A 24,394-nucleotide genomic window follows, 5' to 3' on the forward strand; every position below is an offset into this window, starting at 1 on the left:
AGTTCGATTCATATGATAAACTAACATATGCGAAGTTAATGATAAAAAAAAATAAATATTATTTTATCATGATTATTAATTTATAAGTAATTTTTTAAAATTTTACAATCAAATTGAACAAAACTATATAAAAAATAATAATACTACAATAGCATTTAGAATTCTAATCCCACTCTATTTGCTCTATAGTTTAGATATTGAATTTAATACTGAATTTAGATTGAATCGGGCCGGATCGGATCCTAATTTAGTAAATCTAGATCTGGTCCAGAATATTAAACGGATGCAATTTTAAAATTCGATCTGATCCCATGAATCTTTTAAAATGAATCAGATCGGATCTAAGTGGACCGGGCTAAATTGGATCACGGATAAATTCGACCCATTTACAGCCTTAGGTAATATCCATCGTCAATGCACAAAATTAACCTTTTTTTTTTTTTTTTTTTTGTCGTTCATTGTCCTTCAGCCTCTCCCGGGTAAACTTCCGTCTTAACCGTCCGTTACGGACGAGTGTAGCTAAGAGACCCGATAACGATGGGTCCAATTTTTTGATGTAAAACGATGGTTCCAATTTCCAAAACAAAAGTTTATGCCGTCGGCCGGTTGCAATATAAAGCACCAAACTAATCGTAACAAGTAGCCGTCGATGTTCCGTTCCGTTGTCAAGGATCTCGATATCAGTTTAAACGAAAGAAATTAAAAGAGCACCTGGAATACATCGCCCATGGAAACCGTTTCTCTATGTCTTGTTTCTTATCCTCCGATTGATCCCGCCTGAAAGAAACCCCCGCTTCCGTTTCTTGGGCGTAAACTATTTCAGCTCTTCCCCCTCTTCGAATTCTTGGTACTAACCCTAGAAATCCTTGGGAGGGTTATGAGTCGCTGGAAGCCATGCCTACGTACGCCAAGGTCTTCTACTCGCGCTCCCTCTCCCCTCCCTGGTCCTCTCGTTTCCGCCGCCTCACCTCCTCGTCCGCCTTCTCCACAGCTTGCCTCATCTTCGGCATCGCCGGGTTCCTCTTCGGATCCATCTCTGTCTTCCGGCCAATGATCGGCGGGCGCAAGTGCACCGATTTCGAGCCCATCTCCGTCTCCGTCTCGTGGGATCGGGGAGCTGGGAGCAAGCTCGTCGCGGAAGAACGTCCGGGCCTTATCGGAGGAGCTGGTGGAGGCGGATCGCGGGAAAGGCAGAAGGTGATGGGGTTCGTCGGGATCCAGACGGGGTTCGGGTCCGTAGGGAGGCGGAGATCTCTCAGGAAGACGTGGTTTCCTTCAGATCGCGAAAGTCTTTTTCGGTTAGTCAGTTTGTATCACACCACATCCATTCTTCCGTCACGCGTTCTACATTCCCATCAGATCCTGTTAATTTTCTTTTGCTTCGTTATCGTATTGATCTTTCTTTCTGAGATTTGGGAAACGTCTACAGAGTTTCTTTTAAATTAGAAGGGAAAAAGTTTGAAACTTAATTTCAGATAGTTTGTGGTCTCCTTTTTGTCTTCTTTTTGGATTTCCTCGTTTATTCTTCCGAAATATTTTGTTGTTAATTAGAACCGGCGCCAGTGCTAAAGATATCAACTTTGTTATAAATTACAAAGCTGTAACCGACGCTGAAAGGATCAACTCGTTATTATTAGAACTGTAACCGATGCTAAAAGAATCAGTACTAACCTCAGATGATGGTGTTGCAGTTTGGAAGAATCAACTGGTTTGGCTTTCAGATTTGTGATTGGAAAGACCAATGATAAATCAAAAATGACAGCCCTTAAAAGGGAAATTGAAGATTATGATGACTTTATACTTTTAGATGCGGAGGAACAGTATAGCAAGCTCCCATATAAAACGTAAGTACTGATCCTTTTTTCTTTTTACTTCTAAGTATCCCGGTATATTTTATTGTTATAGGATGTCCAAATTCTCATCTAATCTTGTCCTGTAGGTTAGCATTCTTCAAGGCAGCTTATGCACTGTTTGATGCTGATTTCTATGTTAAAGCCGATGATGACATTTATTTGAGGCCTGGTAATTTCTCTTAAAGAGATTAAGATCTTTCTTTTTCTTCCAGAATTCTTGCTTGCCGACAATCAGGTTTTCAATGTTGTTGCAGATCGCCTTTCAGTACTTCTGGCTAAAGAGCGCCCTCACTCTCAAACTTACCTAGGATGCATGAAGAAGGGTCCGGTGTTCACTGACCCAAGTCTCAAATGGTTAGTATTGGTCTTGTCGAATTTAGAAGATTAAATGTTGGTTTCGATTTCCAAATGTATCTTAATATTCTGGAAGAAATGTGGAATCTGATGAACATGTAGGGATAGGAGAAGCAAAGAAAAAGGAGAGTGTAAGAAGTTAAAAATAAATTAGAATAAATTTGAAATTTTGACAAGGGAGGGAAATGAAAGAGGAATTGACTTGGAGCCTATTAAAACGAAATAGTTAGATGGACTAGAAAACATCTACTAGCAAGAGTCTAGAAACCCATAAATTCTTTTTTTCTGATTCAACATACGAACACATGCTAAAAAGGGGCCTTAAATGACTGTGTGAAGGCCTCAAACTCTATACCTTGGATAACTGTTTTCACAGAAGTTTAAAGAACAAAATGTTTCTCAGGCATTAAGATAAGCCACTTGTATCGATATTTCTCTTAGATGTACCTACATTAAGCACAAAATATACATGGAACTTATCCACAAGTTCAGTTAAATAATGAAAATCACCACTTACCTGTGCTTAGAGTTTGTTCTTTTTAGGTGATGCAAGCAATGAGACCTTTTGGGCCAATTGTAAAATCATTAGATCTTGCTTGATGATAGAAGTCATCATGTATATGAATATGTTATCCTTGTCAAAGTATTTATGATCATAAATTAGTAGCTGGAATCTTCTACCTATAGTATTCGGAATGTCCAACTTGTACCTGCTTCTTAACATTTCCTTAAAAATGTTTCTAAAATATTTGTTTCGATTTACCCACAACCCCACCAGCTTCCAATTCTGGCAACTAAAGATCAGAATTGTTTCCAGCATCATTCTCTAGAGATTTGTTGTACAACAGATGGTCATCAGTGAAGGATGTTTGTGATGGACAGTAGACTCATTCCATATTCCATCTTAGGGTCATGGTTCCAACCACTTGAAAAGTGATAAAATGCTAGTAATTATCAAAGGATCTTACAAGATAAGTTAAATCTAGTCTATTCTATCTTTCTTGAGGTTATGATTCTTACAATACCGTGCTCTGGCTATTGATTTTAAGATCCCAACTTGTTTCCTTGCACCCATTGTTGGTGTTGATGTTGATGAATTAATCCCTCAATACAAAATCATGTTTCAAGGCAGTAGGTCCTTGCATGGTTGTCTTGCTCTCATAATACTAGTTCCCACTGTATTACTGACAATGACATCATCAGTTTTCTGTCCTTTCGGACAGTTTTAGAAGAACACGTTTTGTGATTGGGTCCAAAAGTATCCTCCTTGATGCGCTTGGTGAAATTTTATACGAGGCCCAATTATAGTCAGCTGAAAAAATTTTCTTCTAGAAGTAATTGCAGTTTTTACAGTCTTCTTTGCATGACTATGGCATCACATTCTGTGCTGTTTTATGTAATCGTTACTAATTACACTTGGGCCGTTCTCTTAAACATGCCACTGATATGTAATGGATCTTGTGGTCCTTAATTATTTGATAGCAATCAAGAAAATATTCTGGCTTGAGATCCAATGCGATAACATATCAGCACTCATTCTATCATAGAACCTGTTTGTTAAATTTTGACGTCTTTGAAACCTCCATTTATTAACTTGAGCCCATACATTTGATGTGAATATGGATTTCCAAATTCAGTTGCTGCTTGATTTTTTTTTCCTCCACCAATGCCCAAAATAAGGTTTATATGAATTAAAAGTTTCAGCTTGCTATTACATCTGTGAGAATTTGGAGTTCCAAATCTAACCAAATAAAGCTTTTATGTCCATTATAGCCTGAACTAAGGTTTGTGTGTGTAACATAATTGAACATGCTAATTGGAGAGAAGCATTCCACACTCATGATATATGCTCAACTTTTTGGGAAGGCGTTAGTTGCCTGTACGTTGGATGTGATCATTGATTACTACCTCCATGAGTTCCTATCATGTTACTTTGTGAAAGAAGTTGAGATATCAATAGTGGATTATTGTTAGGAAGATGATGAGGCATTCTCCATGTCATGAAGAAATTCCTCTTAAGAATCCAATATGACACATCTTCCCTTTGTATGAGGTCGGATATATCTTAATTGGTCACTTCAAACCATAACCTTGCAGTTGGTGCAGGTCTAACTTAAGGATTATTCATTTAATGTCAAAGGATTGGAAGAAGGATTTCTTTCTTTGCTTTCATGGTAGTATATAATATATCCTAAGGAACGAAAATAAAGAAGATATGATGATCTTTTGAGGAAAAGTGGGAGCACATTAGATACATATCCCTCCTCTCTATCTCAGCTTCTTGACAACCTTGATAATGGAAAGAAACTATGAAAAGTACCTGCAGGTGGAATGTCCCTACAACAAAAGCCCTTTGATGATGATAGAATTTTCTCAGATACTTTTTCCTTGTATTTTGACAGCTCACCGAGGCCCTTCCGTATATTGGATTTCCTATAGCCATACATATTATGAGCTTTTCATGTTCATAACTATGTGAATACTGAAGTTCTATTTTGGCTGATACTTTTGACAAATTTTAATTCTTATATTGCTAAATAGTATAAAAACTTTCTTTACATAGCATTGCTTGACTCTTGAATATTCTATAAGCCCGGTTAAGAAGAGGACTAGGACAAATGAAGCAAATTAGTATGAGGTAAGGCTAAATATTGGCCTTCGACTAAATGTTAAATAAATGCAACTCCTAAATCTTGTACTTTAAAAATAATCGAGTAAGCAGAACATCTAAACAAATAGAACTTATAAGAACAATGGGTCAAGCCCTCAAAGAGTGCAGCTCAATTATTTTATGTGTAAGACTTAGTTGTCTATTTGTCTATCTGATTCTTTAATTCCTTTTAAGTCAATTGAACTTTCCATAGTGTTTGAACCTTCATTGCTGAAATGCAGAACGAGTGTGGGAACAGGTACAGGTGATATGGTGTGGGAAAGTGGTTGCTTGGAGAACACTTAAAATAAGGAAGCAATTAGGAAGGTGGTTTTATCGAGATTCTAGAAAGTTTTTAAAATGGATGCATTACCCCAGGTAGAATTTCACTTCCGGGATTGTCAATAGGCCATGCCAACCCGAATGGCTCAAAGACCCAACATGTAAACAACCAAGCCCGTTTTGGATTTTTTAGCCCAAAACCCTGATTTGGCCTGTTTTTTAGAAGCCTGGCTAGTTCGGGCCAGGCCTGCATTGGGATTTCAATCTAAAATAAAAGGAAGCCCAGTTTAAGCCAAACCTGACCAGAAAAAATAAACTGAGTCTCGTTGGGCTCTGCTCTAGTAGAGCCTGGTACTCTTGGGGCAAGTTTGGGCCAAAGCTTCAAATCATGGGCTAGCTTTGGGCTAGGCCCGACCCAACCCATTGACACCCCTACCTGCTATTGAGGATTGGTCTTGTTTATTTTTTGTTGTTTTTTAATTGCTCATAATGAACTAGCTAATTTTGTTCTCTAATGTGTGGTTTACTGCTTTACGCGCTGCAAATGTCAAAACAGCTTTAACCTGGTTCTGATATGCAGTTATGACGCCTCATCCTATAGTCAGATTTTTATGTTCATGGCAAATTTTAGAAATTTAACAAAATTTTGACTGTTTGGCATTTGTGCAGGTATGAGCCTCTATCGTATTTGCTTGGGAAGGAGTATTTTCTCCATGCATATGGTCCTATATATGCACTATCAGCAGATGTTGTGGCAAGCTTGGTTACACTGAGAAACAATAGGCAAGTCACACAACTGTTCTTTGTTTACACCTGATCTCATATCCCTCTCCATCTTTTCAGAAAGCATACCAAATGGAACAATGCTTGTGTCATTGACTGTCAATCATTTTTATTTCTATCTAGATTTCTAGTTACTATATTCATTTGATAGCGAACCTTGAGTTACATAACTGTCTGTGGTTCATAAAAATGGAATTGTGAACAGCACTTAAAAGGCATGATTAAACTAAAATCTTCTGTAGCCTCCTTACCTCCTATCACTCATTGCTTCTCTCTCTCTCTCTCTCTCTCTCTCTCTCTCTCTCACACACACACACACACACACACACACACGCAACTCGTCACCAATATAGCTAGCTCTGCTTGTGTTTTTCCACCTATAAATATTTATCCTGGAAGGGCATGTTATTTAGACAATGGACAGTTTCTACCCCACCTGCTCTTATCTATTTCATTTGGAGGGATTAAGGTGACCCTCTTGAGAACACAAGATAACTAGTGTGACATCATCCTTAGTTTTCTGTATATTCTCACTATTCATCCTAATGTCACCTTTTCTTCAATGAAGTTTTTTATTTCTTTGTGCTATATGGGCATTCTAGCTGTCATGAAATGCAGTGGTTCCTTATTTTGAGGGTGGAGCAAGCAATCAGATACATGCTGTTCTATCATTAGTCACTATGTATTGAATTCTCACATATCACATGGTTCTCTCTCAAATTAGACTTATTTCTCAGTCCAATCAGAAGCCAAGTATGATGTTACAGCCTCTACAAATCTACAACAGAAAAGCCAACTTTTTACAGCATACTATATCAGAGAGTGTTCTCTTTAACGCCTTCTTTACTTAATGACAATGAATCCATGCTTGCAGCAATTTCATAAGCGTGCATGGCTTCATTTAGGAGAAGATTGATGACAACATTCAGTTCCAGTCTAAAGCAAGTTGCCTACATCCTTATAAAAGGGGTACCCGATCCATGTCATCATGAGCTATTTCTTCCCTCAGTATCATGGCAACTCAAAGATATTGTCACATATGAGATTACAAAGCTTTTACCAGATAGGAGAACCTGATAATTTCGTAATATAATGAATGATATTACTATGGAATGGAATGTGCCATACTGGAAAGGAGAATATGAAGCATTCCCTATTTTGTTTCATCCTGCTGTTCTCTATTGTATCTCCACTTATTACTGAATGCCAAACACTTACTGAATTGTAGCACTCTAATTTGAGATTTCAATGTAAGTTAATTGATTTTCTGAAATCATGACTTTTCGTGTACTTGATTTTCCATGTACTGTGTATGTATGGTTGCAGTTTCCGAATGTTCAGCAATGAGGATGTTACAATAGGAGCCTGGATGCTTGCAATGAATGTGAATCACGAGAACAATTATGAGCTCTGTGCACCTGACTGCACAGCATCATCAGTAGCTGTTTGGGATATTCCAAAATGTTCAGGTTTGTGTTTTGGTGCTATGCTTAACCCTCTTGGAAATTGGTTCATGGAAAAGAATTCATCTGAATGTTTTATTATATGTAAAAATATGGATTTCTTTTTTCACATTTCTTGAAGATGTCATATGAAAAGATGCAATGTAGACATAAGGATCAGTGAATCATTTTCGAACTTTGTGTCTATAAAGGATAACCTAACTATTTTTTGATATCACCAACCTGACAACCCAACAAAAAAAAAAAAGCACTACTAAGAATCACTTGTACATATTTTGTTGACCCTGTTGTAATGGAGTCTTTTAGTCCCAAATCTAGTTTGAGCAGTAATTTCTCTGATACTTTAGTAATCGACCCAAAAGTTGCAACTTAGGTTAGTTGTCTTAGAATGACACTGGTTAGCCTAACATTCTTAGAGTAAATAAAAATTGTTTGATCACCCACACTGCCTATTTAGCCATTTTTTATTCATCATGGTCCAAAAGGGAGCTCTTCTATTATATGGTATTATAGGTGCTGACAACCCTTCAATCGAGGAAAATGATAATATGTGTCTAGGGATCCATGCAATGCCACAGCTCTTGAAGCATCAAACTGAACTTTGTTGTATAGTTTAGGAGATTATTTGTGGATGACAAAAACACATGATAGGTTTTTAATCAGCCAGAGAAAGGCTCGGGTGAAGAAAACTGCGAAGTCGCTCATTAGCAGTAGTGTTGTTGTGGAGTCAGTTTAGATGAATTGGAATAATGGTATGCAGAACATGAGTAAATCTTCAATCATTATAATAGGACTTAAGTTGCATCTCTGTTGGTAATTTTTGGTCCTTCTATTGGTGGCTCTCTTAAGGCTTACTGGTTCTACAAGGTGGAAATGGAGGAGTGCGGCCTGGCCTTCAATCTCCCACATTTGGCATGATATGAGAAGTTTGGAAGCAGTATGATATATGTGCAAGGCTAAAGGTTTACCGTCTTGATAGTGACTTTTCATGAATCTGTGCTCTTAATCTGTCTGAAGATGTATCGCTGACGTTCTCTCTTTTGATTCTTTTGCATGATCAAAAAAAAATCCTAGAATTATACCCTAACAAAATGCCGTTTGTTTATCTTCTTGTTTCTTTTCTAAAATGTTGGTTTAAATCACCTTTGAAAGCATGCCCTTTTTTCCCTTCAGATTTCATATAATGTTGAAGCATTGAAGAAAACCTACTTCAGGTTACCCATATCAGTCGCTGATTTTTAAGCTTTTTCATTCAGGGCTCTGCAATCCAGAAGTGAAAATGTTAGAGCTCCACAAAAGAGAGATTTGTTCAGGGGGTCCAACTTCAGCCTCTGATGGATGACAAAGTTTCGCTTGGAAAACCACAAGGTAATCACTGCTCACCTTATGGGAACATGCATCGATTCTCAGCTCTGCTCAACCTAGTTGAGAGGTTCTGTTGGAGAGGAAGGCTCCGTGCACGATGGGCTTCTGGAGTTTGTACTGATTATTCATTTGTACAATTTTGTTTGGGAAACATGTCCATTAATTTATATTACTCAGACCATCTTTGTCAAGCTTTGCAATCTCTACTAACGTTAGCCATGCCTGCCACTACTGTACCTGCTAGAAGACATCATTTTTCAGAGTAACATTAGTTGTCCAGAGTCAAACCTACAACACGGCTAATAAAACTGCCAAAAAGGTAGAGCTAACCACAGTATGAATGTTTAAGTTCTTAGTTGACGGGCTAACACTAGAGGACATGGATGCACTAAAAAGTAGGATCACATCTTCTCATTTCAAGCTTTTTGAATATGGCCATACCAGGCAAGAGATACTGCCATGGTGATGCTACACTCTCATACTCGAAACCTATTTATAGTTTTGAACCCTATTCTCAGGAAGTCTTGATTACGCCACTGCTCCAGCATTTGACAATGTAATGTCAATTACACAAGCAATTTTTTGAGAGGGAAGGAGAGGGTACAGGTAATTATCCAGGTTCATATACTTAGGATGTATCATACAAGATTCAAACCCAAAATCCTAGTTGCTAAGCAAAGCGATATGACCAGTGGGACAAACCTCATTTCATAAATGAAGAAACAAAACATGAAACTTTAATGAGGAGATAATTTAACTAAAACAACAAAGTTATCCCTTAATGACAACTACACTGCCGCACAACAATCAAAAAAACTGCAATCTACCATATTATCAGGGCTAACAAAAGGCCTCTAGTGCATCCAGAATCACCGTCTATCAAGAAGTCATAGGGCCAATCCATGACACCTCTCAGAACAGAAGCAAATGTTGCAGAAACCTAACATCTGTGGTCTGTCATGCAAATATGTCAAAAGCTAAAATCCTCGGGGTAACCTCTTAAACATTACTGCAATGTTGCATGCATCTGGAGTTATATCTTAATTGCCAGATTGTCGCAACTCCGGGCGGACAAAATCTGCATCAGGTGGCACCGATATGTCAACTGTTGGTCTCAACCGTGCACATACTTCGATGGCACCATGTACTGCATCAGACAAGAAAGTGCTGAGGAGGTCCTGATTAAGAGGTGCATTCTGGTCCACAGCTACAAATGCCTGCTGGGTGAGAATGTAATCAAAACGTGGCGCCCACTTCCTTGATCCCAGACGTGCAGTCGTGGAACAGTTATCCACCATGAATGAGACCCCACGAGCATGCATAAAAGGATTCAATGAATCCACTGATTCGATCACACTCTCATTGATAATCTCTGAATAAGAATGCCCCTTCTTCCTCAAGACCTCAATCTGCATACAAATGAAAAAAAAAAAAAGTTATGATGAGAGCCTATATAGGAAATTAGGGAGATAATGAGGTGCAAATAAACTATATACCTGAGCCATCATTAGTGCCACATAAACCCCAGCTGTGAAGGGATGCAAGGGGCCCAAATCTCCTACAGGCCTGGTTGCACGGACACGTTCACCAACTTTCCACATTCGCGTCTGATCAATTTTGCCCATTGGAAAAGCAGGGAGACCTTCCTTTTCCTGCCAGGACAATCAACTGAATAATATTCTACTTGGAGTACCATTTTTTTTAGTTAGTAATTAATTCATGATTATGAGAAAAGAAACCAGCTTTAAACCATTTAACCAAAATAGCTGTACCATACTTCCTGATCAATGTGTAACTGTGACCACAAACAAGATAAAGAACTCACATAAAAGCGCCTTCCAGCCAAAACAACGCTGCGAATCTCACTTCCACAAGCAACATCCTCATAGCATTCGTACAGTATATCCATACAAGGATAATATGATGCACTGTATGCAGCATTGAATTCTTTTTTCCCCTCTTCAGATAAGGAGTTATAAACAGAGAGCATGCCCTGAGAGAATTAGAATTCTGTTAGTACAATCCCACGATATATTATAATTAACTGAAAATCAATTATAAATACCTTAGTTGAAATTGTTCTTGAAATAATTCCTGTAATGCATTCCACTGTGTTTTTGTAAGCCAGTTCTTCACTCATTCCATTTTCAGTATACCTTCTAAACAAAGCCTCCACCATTCCATGCACGGCTCCCAGTAAAATGCCTAGTTACCAAAGGATTTGTCAGGAAACCAGCGCTACCATGAAAGTTCCATGTGTCAACAGACCATAGAACTCACCACGCTCTCCAAAGATGTCACTCTTGTATTCTTGTTCCAGAGTAGTCGCAAATGTAAAAGGAGATCCAAGAGCAACAGACCACCCCAAAGCAACATCCGTAGCTCTGCGATCGACATCCTATTGGCATAAGAATGCATTAGAAGTGGCAAACTGCAACTAGACCAACAAATGGTACAAAATCAGGTGTTCACCAACATATCCGTATGAAATTCCCTACGTACTTGAGTGAAAATATAGCTAGACATTCAAAAGCAAGCAAAATCTGAAGACAGCAGCCTAAACTTTTTAACAGGCACACCTGGTGAACAGCAAAACTAGAATTAATCCCTGCACCATTTATTTCTTTGCCTTGAACATAAAGCCTCCTCACTGATGGACCCATGCCCTTGGGGCATACGGCAATCACGCTGATATTTTTGGGGAAATCAAGTCCAAGGGATTGTAGGTGTCCAAGAAGGAAACCATGCGAGAGCCCCAAAATGCTATTTGGTTTCATATGGGAGAACACTTTTTCATAATTGTCTGCCTGCAGAGCAGTAAAGCATGATAAGTGCACATTCTCAGAAAGGAAAACGTTATATTGCTTTGACTATACCAAGTAAATCAATTGGAAAAAGACATGTTTGAGAAGAAAACCCGTTTAATTTTATGTTAACAAAAAGTTCTTACATGTTTACACTTTTTAAGAGTTATTATATTAATTATCAAAGGCTACTTACAAAAATTGCTATAGCTAAAATTAAACAATAGTGAAGTATCCCCTGATAAGACTAGAAAATACTAATCTTGAAAAAGTTCATCTATTTGACTGTTGGTGCTGTATTTATCCAACTTGTGAGATGGTACATGCGGATGCCATGGTGCTTGTATCTAGACAACTTACCTGTGCAGCATCCGAGATCAATAACAAAACCAGATCACTGCCTGAAATGGTTTCCCATATGTCACCTAAAGTTCCATTTTCTTCAGTAAAACCAGCAGCACGTGCTTCATCAAAGGAGCGAGAACCTCTCCTCAGACCAATCTGCAAAGAGAAACATGGGCAATATGAATATATTAGGAAAAATAAAAAATAAAAAAAATTTCCAGAAAGACTCTTATATATAATTTAGTAATTAATACTGTATTACCGAACAGGCCTCTTTGGTGTAGAAATTTTCAGGCAGTAGTCTGTACAGACAGAGACACCCATTTGTGTCTCTTTACTAACTGCATACTTCTATGTCAACATGTCAAGCAACTAGAACCCACAAAGTTTATCAGAAAGACAGAATTTTCTACCGAAGTCATAACTTTCATTATGTTAATGTAAATGATGAGAAGTTATAAATGATGATTGTTGGGATTCCATAAAGAAGGAATCTGTTCTTGAAAATAGTTTTCAAGTTTCAATTCATTCCATATCCCATATAATCTCTGGTATCATAACACCAATTAACCCCTTGCATACAGTTACATCAAATGTGTATAGTTTAGTTTTAGATAAAAAATATTGCGCCTTCAATATTTTTTACCTCAGGTCATTTAACTCCTTTTTGGATTGATGGACATCCCATAAATTCATGAACCCATTTGTGGCATGCAAGAAAGACAACGCTGACTTCACATAAGGTTCTCCAAAATCACATGTTTATGTTTGGGAACTCTGAAATTTGATAGTTACTATCTGCAAGTCCAAGAACACCAAATTCTCTAAAGTTCTTAAAACTAGCATATTATAATCCCAGAATTTAAACATTTTTAAACCCGAAGCTTGTTGTCTTAGTCACAACATTATGCTGAAATAGTCAACAATGCACCTTGTCATAGTAAACAGGTTATTGATCTCTGGAAAGCACATCATTTGCCTTTTTGAATCAAAGATGCAGATGAGATTATATGTATGCTTTGGTCTGAACTGTGAACATCTAGTTTCTTTGAGCTTAAAGTCTGGACTCTTACCTTGACCACTATGTCAGATTGTGCCACGCCAAGTGAATCCCTCAAATTTTGTGCTTGGGCTGGACCCTGCAAAGAAAACAAGAGAACCTCGAGTATTATGATTGTTGATGAGGTGAATCACCAAAAAAATCAGGTCAAGTTTCAATTTATGAATGATAAAAAAGCCATTAGCCATGAGGCCAAACATATAGAGACGTTCATACATAGGAATAGCTCCTACACAAAAATTATAAATAGTTGTAGATTTACTAAATAATGTAATCAAAATAAGATTTTGTACCATAAAGAAAGTAGTTCAATTCCTTAGCCATGCTATCTAAGAAATTCACATACAACAAAAAGCCCAATTTGGGCCAAAATAGACTCATTTTAAGGTTGAAATAGTCATCTTACTTACTCTAGGCAAAAAGATGCAGCCCTTCACGCTGCAGGAAGAGGGAAAAACGGTACTTTTAATGTGATGTGCGAGATGAAGAGAACGAGAGATACCTGAGATCCCCATCCGATGACACCAATCTGTTTGATCCCCTTGAACGCATCCGGCAATAAATGGAACAAATCCCTCCCCCCTCTGACTATATACTGATACATTACAAAAGCCCATCAAAAGTAGTAATAACAAAAAAAAAGCAAAGAGAGATAAACACAGAGGTAAAGTAGATAAAATAAGGGTTTTGGAGGGAGGAAAAGAGGGGGAAGGGGAAAAGACCTCGTCGTGGCCAGCGAGGGTGATCTTCTCCTTCTTGAACACGGAGGTCTCGAAATCGAGCGAGGGGATAGGCTTGCTAACGGCCGGGGTGGAGACCATGCGGGCCGTGAGGATGGCGCCGCCGCGCCCGACGGCCGTACCACCACCTAAGTGCATTCTGTGGAGGAGAGGCCGCAGGGAATTGGGGACAGCGAACCCTAGGCCGAAACCTCGGTTTTTGGGAGAAGGTTTTAGGGTTTTAGGGCGAGAAGAGGGGGCTATGGAGGTTGAGAACGAAGTCACCGCAGCCATTGGTGTGGAGAGAGACCGAGACCGAGACCCAGATGCGAAGCGAGTAGTTTTGTGGTTTCATTTGGCCGGATAATTAAAAAAAAAAATTGAAGAAAATTGAAGAATAGAGCTAGACGTACATAATCATCCGCATAAATAAATAAATAAATAAATAAATAATCTGCGTTCGCAGGCAGCCGTTCCCGGCCCTAAAGGCAATTTCTTTCTTTTGTAGATTCTTCAGAAAAATATCTACTGTGCGGTCTTGTATACCAAAATGAGTTACATTTATAAAAAATAATAATTTTTTAAATTTTATTGGACAGTGATGTATGTTCCCTTGAATGAATGCTTGTGTTTTTGGGACTGAATAGAAAGCTGACTCCAATTAGTTAACTACGTGTCAGTGAGGAAGTAATTAAACAATATAAAAATTAAATAATAAAAAAAATAAAAATAAATTATATTTTTAATTTTTGAACTAAGTTAGATTTTTTAAATGATCTCTGACTATAAAAAACTTAAGTTTTAATTCTTATATTTTCTAAATCATTTTAATGTGATCTTTTTTCAGATTCTGACAACTTTCTCTCATCGAAAATCTCATCTGATAATAACTAGTACTTCTGTAACAAAAAATATCTGACAATGATAACATGTTATATGAGTGATGATGTGGTATAATAAATGAATTTTTTATTTTACTGACATGGATAATGACGTGTCATCTATTATGAAATTTTATGTTTAATCACTGAATGATGCATCAATACTTATAGATAATATGGCACATAGGTGATGATATCGCACATATTGTGAAATTTTTTTCGAAGATGTCTAATCATCGAGTGACATATCAACACGCATAGGTGACGTGGTATAAACGACATGATGGACAATGATGTGGCATGTATTATGATTTTTTCTCGAAAGTTTTCTATCATCAAGCACCATATCATCACCCATATATCGTAAATTATATTTTTCATCCTTCAAGTTTCATATGAGCTAAGCAGCGACAATGGAGAAGTATGTGGGATTGATGTTCTCAATTTTGCCATTATGCATTTGCTTTGATTGGAGTAGAATAGGTCCCTAGTTAGGATCTCAAGCATTGCTTTATAGTTTAAAAAATCTCTAATTACATCTCTTGATTTTCAAATATTAATTTAATTTAAACTAATATGATTTTGATAATTAAAATTAATACAAAAAGATAATACATAAATTAAAAATAAAATAATTATATTGATAATATATTATTATATTACCAATTGTACTCCATCTTCAATCATACTCTTAATCCATCATTATTTTTCTCTAACCTTGAATCAGACAAGCATAAATATATGTAAGAAAAAAATCTACATCATCATGATTTGTATATAATACCCCATTATATAATATATATATAAATATATACAAGGCAAACAAAAAGAGTTTAATCTAAATCTAAGAAGAATGAAAAAAGCAAAAGACGATAAACAAAAGAGAAAAAAATAATTTTTATTATTTATTTATTTATTCTCTTAGCTTGCTTATGCTATTTCAGTCGGAGTAAATGTCTGAAATCTTTAATTGTATAGTCTATAATTATTGATCTATTCTTTTTTAAAAAAAAATTTGATAATAACAGTTAGCTCGGCAGCGTGAATTGAGAATATCGATCCCGCATACTTGTTCATTATTGCCACTATATTCACAATGGCGGTGTTTAAATCTTCGAACCTGATCTATTTTGAGATTATCTTTGGTTTGGAGACAGCCTTCATGTTTTGAATACTACTATTTTTTTTGATTTTTAAATATATCCAATGACTCGTTTCGTATCAGAATCATTGTCTTCTCTGTCACTATATTGAAAAGGTTAAACTAAATCATACTTGAAAATCAAAAGACCTAATTAGAGATTTTTTAAATTATAAAAACTATATAACAATATTTATGAAACTTAGAGGATGATAAATATAATTTATGTATATAGATGATGATGTGACATATAAATACTGATGTGTCACTTAATGATTAGATATTTTTAAGAAAAATTTCAGATGCCACACCATTACCCATGTGCTAGGTCACTATGGGTGTTGATGTGTCACTTGATGATTGAGCACTTTGGATAAAAAATTCACAGCACATGCCATGTCATCATCCATATGCCACATCATATATGCTATGTCATTTATAGGTGCTGACATGTCACTCAGTAATTAGATATTTTTGAATAAAAATTCACAATAGATGGTACATCATCACCCATGTACCATGTTATCTATATCATGTCATCTATGAGTTGCTAATGTGTCACTCAATGCTTGAACATTTTTTTAAAAAAAAATCACAGCAGATATCGCATTATTACTCATATACCACATCATCTTTGCCAGATATTTTTCACCATGCAAGTATCGGTTATCGTCAGTTGGGATTTTTAATAAGAGAAAGTAGCCGAAATCCAAAAAAATGATCATATTAAAATGGTTCAGAAAGTAGAACGATTGAACTTTTATTTTTTTGTAGTTTACAAACCTTTTAAGAAAATCTGATTTAGTTCATGAACTACAAATATAATTTACCCAAAAATAAAAATTAAATTAGAATATTAACTAGGATAAAAATAAAAAAGAGATTTATGGATATTTAATGATAACTAATATGACTAATGCATGTAATTACTAATAACCTATTGAACTACATCTGATGGTCAATCCTTAAAAACTTAACTGAGTTGGATAACTAATCACCTATTGCATGGATCTTCTGTTGCACCGCACATCCTGTCTATTGTGTCTGGTACGGTGCATAGTGCATCCTATCCATTGCATGATGGACGGTCGCACGAAATGGGCATGCATCTGGTACGATTGTCTATTACGTGTTGGATGGTACGTTGTGCACCGTACGGTGCGGTGCACAGTAGAAAATCTGAACTCAATCACCTGAAACAAAACCATATTTTGGATCATTGACAAAAACTGGCAACCCAATGACCGATTTTTTTTTTTTCCCCATCAAATGACTGATTTAATTAGGAGATTTTACTAGCTGGATCTGAATCGTATGGTTATGCGGTTGGATTGTTGAATTACTAAAGTGAGCGCCGTACAACATGGCCAAGCCAAGAAAGCAAGAGTCATTCAGGATTCACGAATGCCAAGCGGCTTGCAGGGGCAAACACCACAATTCTCTGGGGCCCATTCTTAGTATTAACAAAAATGTTCTGCTTCTATGTTGGGTTTCAATCTCTACATTGTTACACTGGAGGATTTTCATCTTATTATTCTCTGATGGCTACAAAGTACTACTTAAATGTTTACCTGTCAGAAGTCTCTTACAATGCTTTCTTTGGAGGACCATCCTTTTGTGTTTACAGACCCTGGTTCTTCGATTTGCTACTTCAATACATCTACGCGCATTGTCGAACATCTTATTTTTCCTACAGTTTCAGTTGCATGACTGTTTCACTACAGTTTCACCTACAGGGCAACATATTTTGATTACAGGACTCTCGGTGCTTCATATCTCTCTCTGTGTTTCTTTATTCTGTGCATGCCTCTGTAATGGTGCTGCTTTACTTTTCTTTTTATTTCTGCAAGCATTTCTTTTGGTTGTTTCCCAAATCGGGAGTTGTGTATATGTCATAGTTACACTCTTCTCCTTGTAATATAGTTTGCGCTTCGTTTGTTTACCAAAAACCAAAAAAAAAAAAAAAAAAAAACAAAAATGTTCTGCATTACGAGCCTGAATCCATCGCAGTTCGTGTTTTGTACCACAGCGAGCCATGCACGTATGGATGGATGACAAGTTGTCCATCTTAAAAATAGACTATTTTCATCCAATCGCGTTTTGCAATGTCAAACATATCTCTGCGGAACACTATAGATTGCACAATAGATAACAGCTATCCATTTCCAAGAATCATATATCGCCGTCCAAACATGCACATTCTTTTGCCATGCAAAGTGCTAGCCCTGGAGTATCCCAGTCAGGGTCGGTCCTGATATTTTTTAGGTCTGGAGCCTGTCTGTACCCAGGACCTCACCACTGTATTTTCAGAAACCATGTATATGCAGTCCTCACCTTCCCATTCTGCTGGATTCTCTGCCACCTCGCACCGATTGTAGCTTAAGAACAATGCACGCCCGCCCAAACTTGTTAATCGCACCCAACTTCTTCTTTTTAGGTCCAGCGGGCGAGCTTCCACTGAGATTCTTCCTGATAGAAAATCTTGGGAAACTAACAAGAGATCACCACCAGCTTCGGTTAGCATCAGGTATGGTACCCCGGCTGGTATAGACAGACGCCTGATAAAAAAAAAAAAAAAGAGGCCTCGGGTGGTCGCCCGCTTTGACCCGCTCCAGGGCCGGCAGTGATCTGATCCCAGCTCCTGCGGCGCTGGCTTTTGTACCAAAATCCCGCCTGGGTCTCACTGTTCCCATGAACCAGGCTCCTCATGTCGCAATATGGCAGAACAATGGTGGACAGTTTCTTCTGGCTACCAAGACCGGTAGCTTGAAACACACTTGTTCCACTTGTCTCCCCTATAAGGAATTAAGGCCGTCGCCCTACATGAAGCATGCTTTGTAGGTGGCACAACATGTGTAGATGCTTGCATCTTTTTATGTAGTCAGCAATCGTCTGGTCTTGAGGGTTGGGTAAGGCTGGAGTCTCTTTCCTTGGGAAGCAATTATACTCGCTGGAGCACAGCTGTTGGTTTGTTTTATTTGCAGGTGAATACTGTCGAACAGTTTCGTATGTGCTTTCGTGATCGAAGGGTCACAGGTGTAGGCAGTTCCCGGGTGCTAATTAATAAAGTTGGAGAGTATTTTTAACCTTTGCTTCTAACATTTTGGTCCACTGCAAGTTTACCAAATGGTGTCTTATCAAAGAAAGAAAAAGTTTACCAAATGGTGTGTCTAATTTTTGAATTATGCTCGTGATGGGCATTTAACTTGACTAATGGCATCTATTCTGATGGTTTTAGAACCTCTCATTGTTCGATTGGACCCGTGTTCGAGCATTATTTCTTTTTATATGCCGTAAATTGAAACATGCTAATGAGTTACTTCTTCACTAAAGGAATAAAAGAGAAAAAAAAAAAAAAGTAGGGATGGTGTTGCGGCCAATCCCCTCGTCGCCTGATCGCCGAGAACGAGCACCTGCAAGAGAAGTCCACACTGATCGGAGATGCCTCCGGCGGGGACCCTCCGATGATCAAGTCAGAGAAGAGACTAGGCAATAGTAAAAAAAAATCAGGGAGACTCAGCGAGAGAGAGAGAGTCCAGGGGCTTCCCCCGCAGCACTGTTGCCTTCCCCGTTTTATAGCAGAGCGCGGCGTGGTGCCGTCGTTAATGGCGCAGACAACTGGAGGAGTTTTCAAATCGTCGGAGGCTGTCAAGATCGCCGCGGACTGTCAAGTCGTCGTGGGCTGTCAAATCGCTGGGATTAATCTATGTCCTTAACAGGACAATGCCCCAGGATGGCTATGCCGCACGCCCTTGTCAGGACGGCGGCCCTCAGTAGTCGTACGGCATTTGGGGGAGCTGACCGACCTTACGTCGGCATTTGGTTGCGGGACGTCGGGTAAAGACCCGAAGACACCGTCGGCTGGTCTGGTGCATTGCGGAAATCAGACATCGATCACCACCCCCGCCTGATAGTGAGTCGGTAGAGTCGGGCTCCGCCATTCGGCTAGTCAGGAACAGAATAGGTCCGTCCGACTGACATACTTTCGGGCGGATAGTATCGACAGTCATCGGTTGGTGCGGTCGGTAGAGTCGGGCGCCGGTCAGACAGGTCTGAGGGTGAGTCGGCGTGAAAGGGGTCGGTCGGTATATCCCAACAGTTGCCCCCCCCACTCCTGAGTCGGATGTCGTGCTGGCCAGCGTCTTCGCGTGTGCGACGGCTTCAGGCAAAAGGAGTGGATATCCATCACATCATGCTCCGACTCCAGCGATCGTACCAATGATCAGTTCGGCGCCAGACATTTTATGGGTGTCAAGCATCCCATCGGTGTCAAACGTCCCATCGGGAATAGAAACCGCCGTTTCCGCCGTCTCCTCGGGAACACAAACCGCCACGATTTTTCCACCACGTGGTAGGAGGCCATTGGGCCGAACCCGTTCAGGCGGATGGAGGCGATGTGGCCTGATCTGGGGCAGGTGCGTCGAATCGACGGACCGAGGGAAGGCTCAGATGCCGTCACGTGTCACGATCTGGGAGACCCTCGTTGGACGTGCTTCATCCCGACCGTCGTGGGGCACTATATATATAGGGCCACCTGCATCCAAAACTTCACTTTTCGTAGCCTTGTTGTCGAGACTCTGGTCGAGTGGTCTCCCTTTGTCTCAGGTAGTTGTCCCTGTCTCCTTCCTTAGAAAGTTTTCCAGGAGCCTTTGTCTTTGTCTTCTCGTTTTCTATTTGCTTCCTTGGAATTTTCTTCCTTCTTCTTCTTCTTCATCCTTCGACCTCGATTCTAGCGTCATGGCCAGAACCTCCCCACGAGGAAGTCGATCGGAGAACCCATCCGACGATTCTCGATCGACCCTGGAGGTGGAGGTTTCTTCACTTTCGGAGCCGAATGTTGATCGGCTCAGGGAGCAGTACTGCATCCCGGAGCAGTTTCGGCTGTTCGCCCCTGGAGCCGATGGTCGGGTTAACAACCCGTCTCCAGGCCAGGTGGCTTTCTACGTCGAGGACCTCCAGGCCGGTCTTTGCTTTTCGGTTTCGGAGTTCGTCCGGAACATACTGGACTATTACGGACTTTGTCCGGTGCAACTGGCGCCGAACTCAGTCCGGCTGATAGTCAGTTTTGTTTTGTTGTGTCGGCTTTTGCCGATCAATCCTCGTATTTCTCTCTTTCGAGCATTTTTTGTTCTCCGACCCCACCCTAAAGCCCGAGGGTGGTGGTTTTTCAACCCTCGGAAGGGTCTTTCCTTCATCACTGGTCTTCCATCGTCAATCCATGGATGGAAGAACCAGTTCTTCTTTGCTTCTTCTCCACTTCCTTGGGGGTTCCCTTCCTACTGGGGGGACCTCCGAACTCAGCCGAATGAAAACAGTCGGGTGGAGGACGGAGATCGAGAGGATTATCACCGTTTGAAGGACATCTCGATGCCGAAGCAGAGGGAGCTCGTCATCGAGCAAGCTCTGTATGACGTCGGTCTGAGCTCGATTCCTCGTCTAGGTCTGTTTTTCTTTTCTTTTTTTTTTTTTGGCTGGTGCTGATCCTCTGTTGAAATTGCAGGCATGTCGCCGAGGGTGAGGCTGACGGAAGCCGATGTTCAGCAACATGCGGCACGGAAGAGGCCGGCGCACGGAGCTGAACCATCGTGGCCTCCCAAGAGGCCTCAGGTAGCACCGCCGAGCGAGCCTGCGGTGACGGGGGTGCAGCTTGGCTCCGAACGAGCGTCGGACCGTGAGTCGATCATCGCGCTGTCGGTGCCGACGGTGCCTCCTGAAGCCCCGTCCGAGGAATGGGCAGTTGAGGGAGCAGCCCCATCCGAGGGACGGGCGGCCGAGGAAGCGGCCGAAGATGTGCCGGCCGCACAGCCGGCTGACGAGGTTCGGGCAGAGACATGCGAGCCCGAACGACCTACGTCGGCGGCCGTTGCGGCCTCGGAAGGGACCCAGTCAGGTTCGAGCCTCCCTTCTCTTTCTGATGTCAGGGCCTGGGTGTCCGAACGAGGAAAGGCCCCGATGGCGCCAGGCAACGACAAAAGGTCGGCCGGCCGCGACACGTCGTCCGACGCCCAGCTTCCCGAAGGAGCGTCGGCCCTGGCCAACCATGATTTGGCTAGGAGGTTATGCCAGGCGACTATCCTTCCGGCTGACCATGAGGTCATGAAGAATCAGCGGATATCCGACATGCTTTCTTCTTTCTATCCGACCATGATCCGGGTAAGCCTCTCTTCTTTACTTTTCATTTTCGTTGTCGCTTTCTATCAGTTCGATCTTCTGACGGTCGATCTGTTGTTTGCAGCTGATTTACAACATATCCGAGCTGGAGGCTGGATATCGGAGGTTCGATGATCTCTGGGCGGCCTGGAAAGATAAGGCCACGACCGTCGAGGCCGAGAAGGCAATAATGGTCGATCAGCTGAAACAGTCGGTCGACCGTGAGGCTCGGCTCGAAGAGGAGATCTCCCACCTTACCGAGGAGGTCTCCCGCCTTGCCGGTGCCCTGGCCGCCTCGGGGGTCGAGCTGCAGTCGGCTCACGAGGAAGCCAAACGGAAGTCCCGCACTGTTCGCCAGCTGCGTCGCGAGTGGGACGACTACGTCGGTGAACTCAAAGCCGAACGCGAGTAGCTCCGGGTAAGTTTGAGAAATCTCACCAAGACCGAGGAGAATTTATCCTCCGCTCAAGCTGACGCAGACATAGCGAGGGCAGAGGCAGAGTCGGCGAAAGAGGCCATAGGTCAGGCCGTGGAGGACTTTCACAGCTCTGACGAATATCGGGAGGAACTCTTGGAGAGTGGATTCATCTCGTACCGAGTGGGGTACGAGGACGCTCGGGAAGCGGTCCAGGGCCTATACCCGAAGCTCGATTTGAGCAGCATCGTTCCCACAGGCCCGGAGGGCCAAGCCGCGGGAGAGTTGGCCGACCCATCATCGGGAGATCATATTGCCGCAGAGGAAGCCATCCTGGAGTAGGCCACCGAAGGCGAGGCGGCTCCGAACCCCAAAGCTACTCCAGCTCGAGCGGCCGCACCGATCGCCCCCAAACTTCTCCCGGTCGAAGATGCTGACTCCGATGAGTAGTCGGAGCATCCTTTATTTTTATTTTTGTTCTTACTTGATGTACTTGTAGTCGGGCTTCGGCCCAATTTTGTAAATTCGGTTCATACTTGAATGAAACTGAAAACTTTTTAACTTTCTCTCTTTCTTTACGTTTCCTGAAATGTGTCTTGGAATATATATTTCGCCGAAACATCCTCGAGCGTATAAGTCATAGACCCGACGTACCTAGATAGGACGTTCGGTAAGATCCCAGATAACTGGCTGGGACAGTCGGTAGCGCGCGCCATGGTAAAGGCGGAGTGAGCTCCGATTTTAGATCGGTCTCCCGACTGTCGTATGATCCGATAGTCGAGAGTTTAAGTTGAGCGCCCGTTGCCTAGACTTGAGTCGGGGGTGTATGCCAAGTCGGGTGCTGATCGATCTTCGGGCGTAGCTCTTTGACACGATTGTCCCGTAGAGTCCGATAGTCGAATAATGCCCGACGCATTTGGTTGATGACAAGTCGGTCATCCATTGTCCGATTCTTTATCGGGCGTATGTATCGCGGCGTGTGATAAACGGTGGTAAGCCAAGTACCCTTCGATCGATCGTGACCTGGTCGGTGTGTTGCGAACGCGACGTCAGTCGCATTGGCGTTTTGCCTTTCTTGGCCGGAGCCAAGTCGGCAAGTTATCCAGTCGCCTTGCTCGAGAGCTGGCTGTGGAAGGGGCGTGGCTTCAACTTAAGGGGGTTTCATCGCCATCGCCGGCCTTCCACCAACGTAGATATATCGGTCGTCATAAGAGTCTGACGCGCCGTCAGCGATTGGGCCGCAGATTCCCAATGAAATGTTGGGCCCAAGTCATGGCGTCGGGGCTCGTACTACTAGCGAGCGCCGACGCACAGTTGGAGAGCTGAGATTCTAGACTCCGAAGTTTTGAAGTTAAGTTTGTATTCTGAACAAGGGCACACAGAGTTCACTGGTAGTACAATCTCAGATTATCGGCATTCCAAGTCCGAGGAATGGCGCTTCCTTCTAGAGTCTCTAGTTGGTAGGCTCCCAACCTGTAGGTGTCCGCTATCTTGTAGGGTCCTTCCCAGTTCGGAGCCAATTTTTCTTGGTCTAGAGGCTTCGAAACTTTCGCCTTTCTTAAGACCAGGTCTTCGGGCTTGAAAAATTTGGCTTAACCTTAGCATTGTAGTATCGGGCCACTCTTTGTCGGTAGGAAGCCATGCGGAGTTGAGCCTCCCGTCGGAGTTCGGGCAGGAGGTCTAAGTCGGCCCTCCGACACTCGGAGTTGCCCGGCTCACAGTACTGCTCGACTCTAGTCTATGGTAGCCTGATCTCGAGCGCGATCATCGCCTTCATCCCATAGGCCAAACTGAAAGGAGATTCTCCGGTCGGGACATGGGGTGTCATTCGATATGCCCACAGGATGAAATTCAACTCCTCGACCTAGAGGCCTTTGGCTTCGTTCAGTCGGATCTTCAGTCCATGCAGAATGGTTCGGTTGGTCACTTCGATCTCGTCGTTGGACTGTGGGTATCCGATCGAGGTCAGCCTGTGCGTGATATGAAATCTCGTACAGAACTTTCGGAAGTCTTGGTTGTCGAATTATCATCCATTGTTGGTGATAATGGTGTGCGGTAGTCCGAACCTGAAGATGATGGACTTCTGAACGAAGTCTTCCATCTTTCGCTCGGTGATCTGCGCTAGAGGT

At 41.3% G+C, this 24,394-nt stretch overlaps 2 protein-coding genes across 4 annotated transcripts; one reads left to right on the plus strand and one right to left on the minus strand.

Moving 5' to 3' along the window:
* The first annotated feature begins 747 nt into the window (after positions 1-747).
* On the plus strand, positions 748-8,941 carry LOC105048183 (probable beta-1,3-galactosyltransferase 14). 2 transcript variants are annotated; one of them, XM_010927400.4, is made up of 7 exons: positions 748-1,298; positions 1,692-1,844; positions 1,940-2,022; positions 2,108-2,207; positions 5,809-5,922; positions 7,249-7,391; positions 8,642-8,941. In XM_010927400.4, the coding sequence occupies exons 1-7, from the start codon at positions 895-897 to the stop codon at positions 8,725-8,727; spliced, it is 1,083 nt and encodes a 360-aa protein (XP_010925702.1). In that variant the 5' UTR covers positions 748-894; the 3' UTR covers positions 8,728-8,941. The 2 variants fall into 2 exon arrangements, with proteins under 2 accessions (XP_010925702.1, XP_073116530.1); XM_073260429.1 differs by lacking the exons at positions 7,249-7,391; positions 8,642-8,941 and adding an exon at positions 6,797-6,941.
* A 539-nt stretch (positions 8,942-9,480) lies between these two features.
* Positions 9,481-14,018, minus strand: LOC105048182 (ketol-acid reductoisomerase, chloroplastic). Of its 2 annotated transcripts, none has more exons than XM_010927399.4 (10): positions 13,682-14,018; positions 13,462-13,554; positions 12,973-13,038; positions 11,915-12,055; positions 11,330-11,557; positions 11,031-11,148; positions 10,816-10,955; positions 10,576-10,743; positions 10,247-10,402; positions 9,481-10,159 (listed from the first exon to the last, which is right to left on the minus strand). In XM_010927399.4, the coding sequence occupies exons 1-10, from the start codon at positions 13,970-13,972 to the stop codon at positions 9,791-9,793; spliced, it is 1,770 nt and encodes a 589-aa protein (XP_010925701.1). In that variant the 5' UTR covers positions 13,973-14,018; the 3' UTR covers positions 9,481-9,790. The 2 variants fall into 2 exon arrangements, with proteins under 2 accessions (XP_010925701.1, XP_019707059.1); XM_019851500.3 differs by having other exon boundaries at positions 12,973-13,076; positions 13,682-13,939.
* Between the last annotated feature and the right edge of the window lie 10,376 nt (positions 14,019-24,394).

This window comes from Elaeis guineensis, chromosome 7, assembly GCF_000442705.2.
Source record: "Elaeis guineensis isolate ETL-2024a chromosome 7, EG11, whole genome shotgun sequence".
NCBI classification, from domain to species: Eukaryota; Viridiplantae; Streptophyta; class Magnoliopsida; order Arecales; family Arecaceae; genus Elaeis; species Elaeis guineensis.

Bases quoted from the DNA above. Each gene is read 5' to 3' on its own strand.
- LOC105048183 (XM_010927400.4), top strand. From the start codon at position 895: ATGCCTACGTACGCCAAGGTCTTCTACTCGCGCTCCCTCTCCCCTCCC. The intron at 1,845-1,939 runs GTAAGTACTGAT...CTTGTCCTGTAG, and splicing joins AGCAAGCTCCCATATAAAAC to GTTAGCATTCTTCAAGGCAG. The intron at 2,208-5,808 runs GTTAGTATTGGT...GCATTTGTGCAG, and splicing joins ACTGACCCAAGTCTCAAATG to GTATGAGCCTCTATCGTATT.
- LOC105048182 (XM_010927399.4), bottom strand. From the start codon at position 13,972: ATGGCTGCGGTGACTTCGTTCTCAACCTCCATAGCCCCCTCTTCTCGC. The intron at 11,149-11,329 runs GTGTGCCTGTTA...TTATGCCAATAG, and splicing joins CTAGTTTTGCTGTTCACCAG to GATGTCGATCGCAGAGCTAC. The intron at 10,160-10,246 runs GTATATAGTTTA...ATTTGTATGCAG, and splicing joins TGGCACTAATGATGGCTCAG to ATTGAGGTCTTGAGGAAGAA.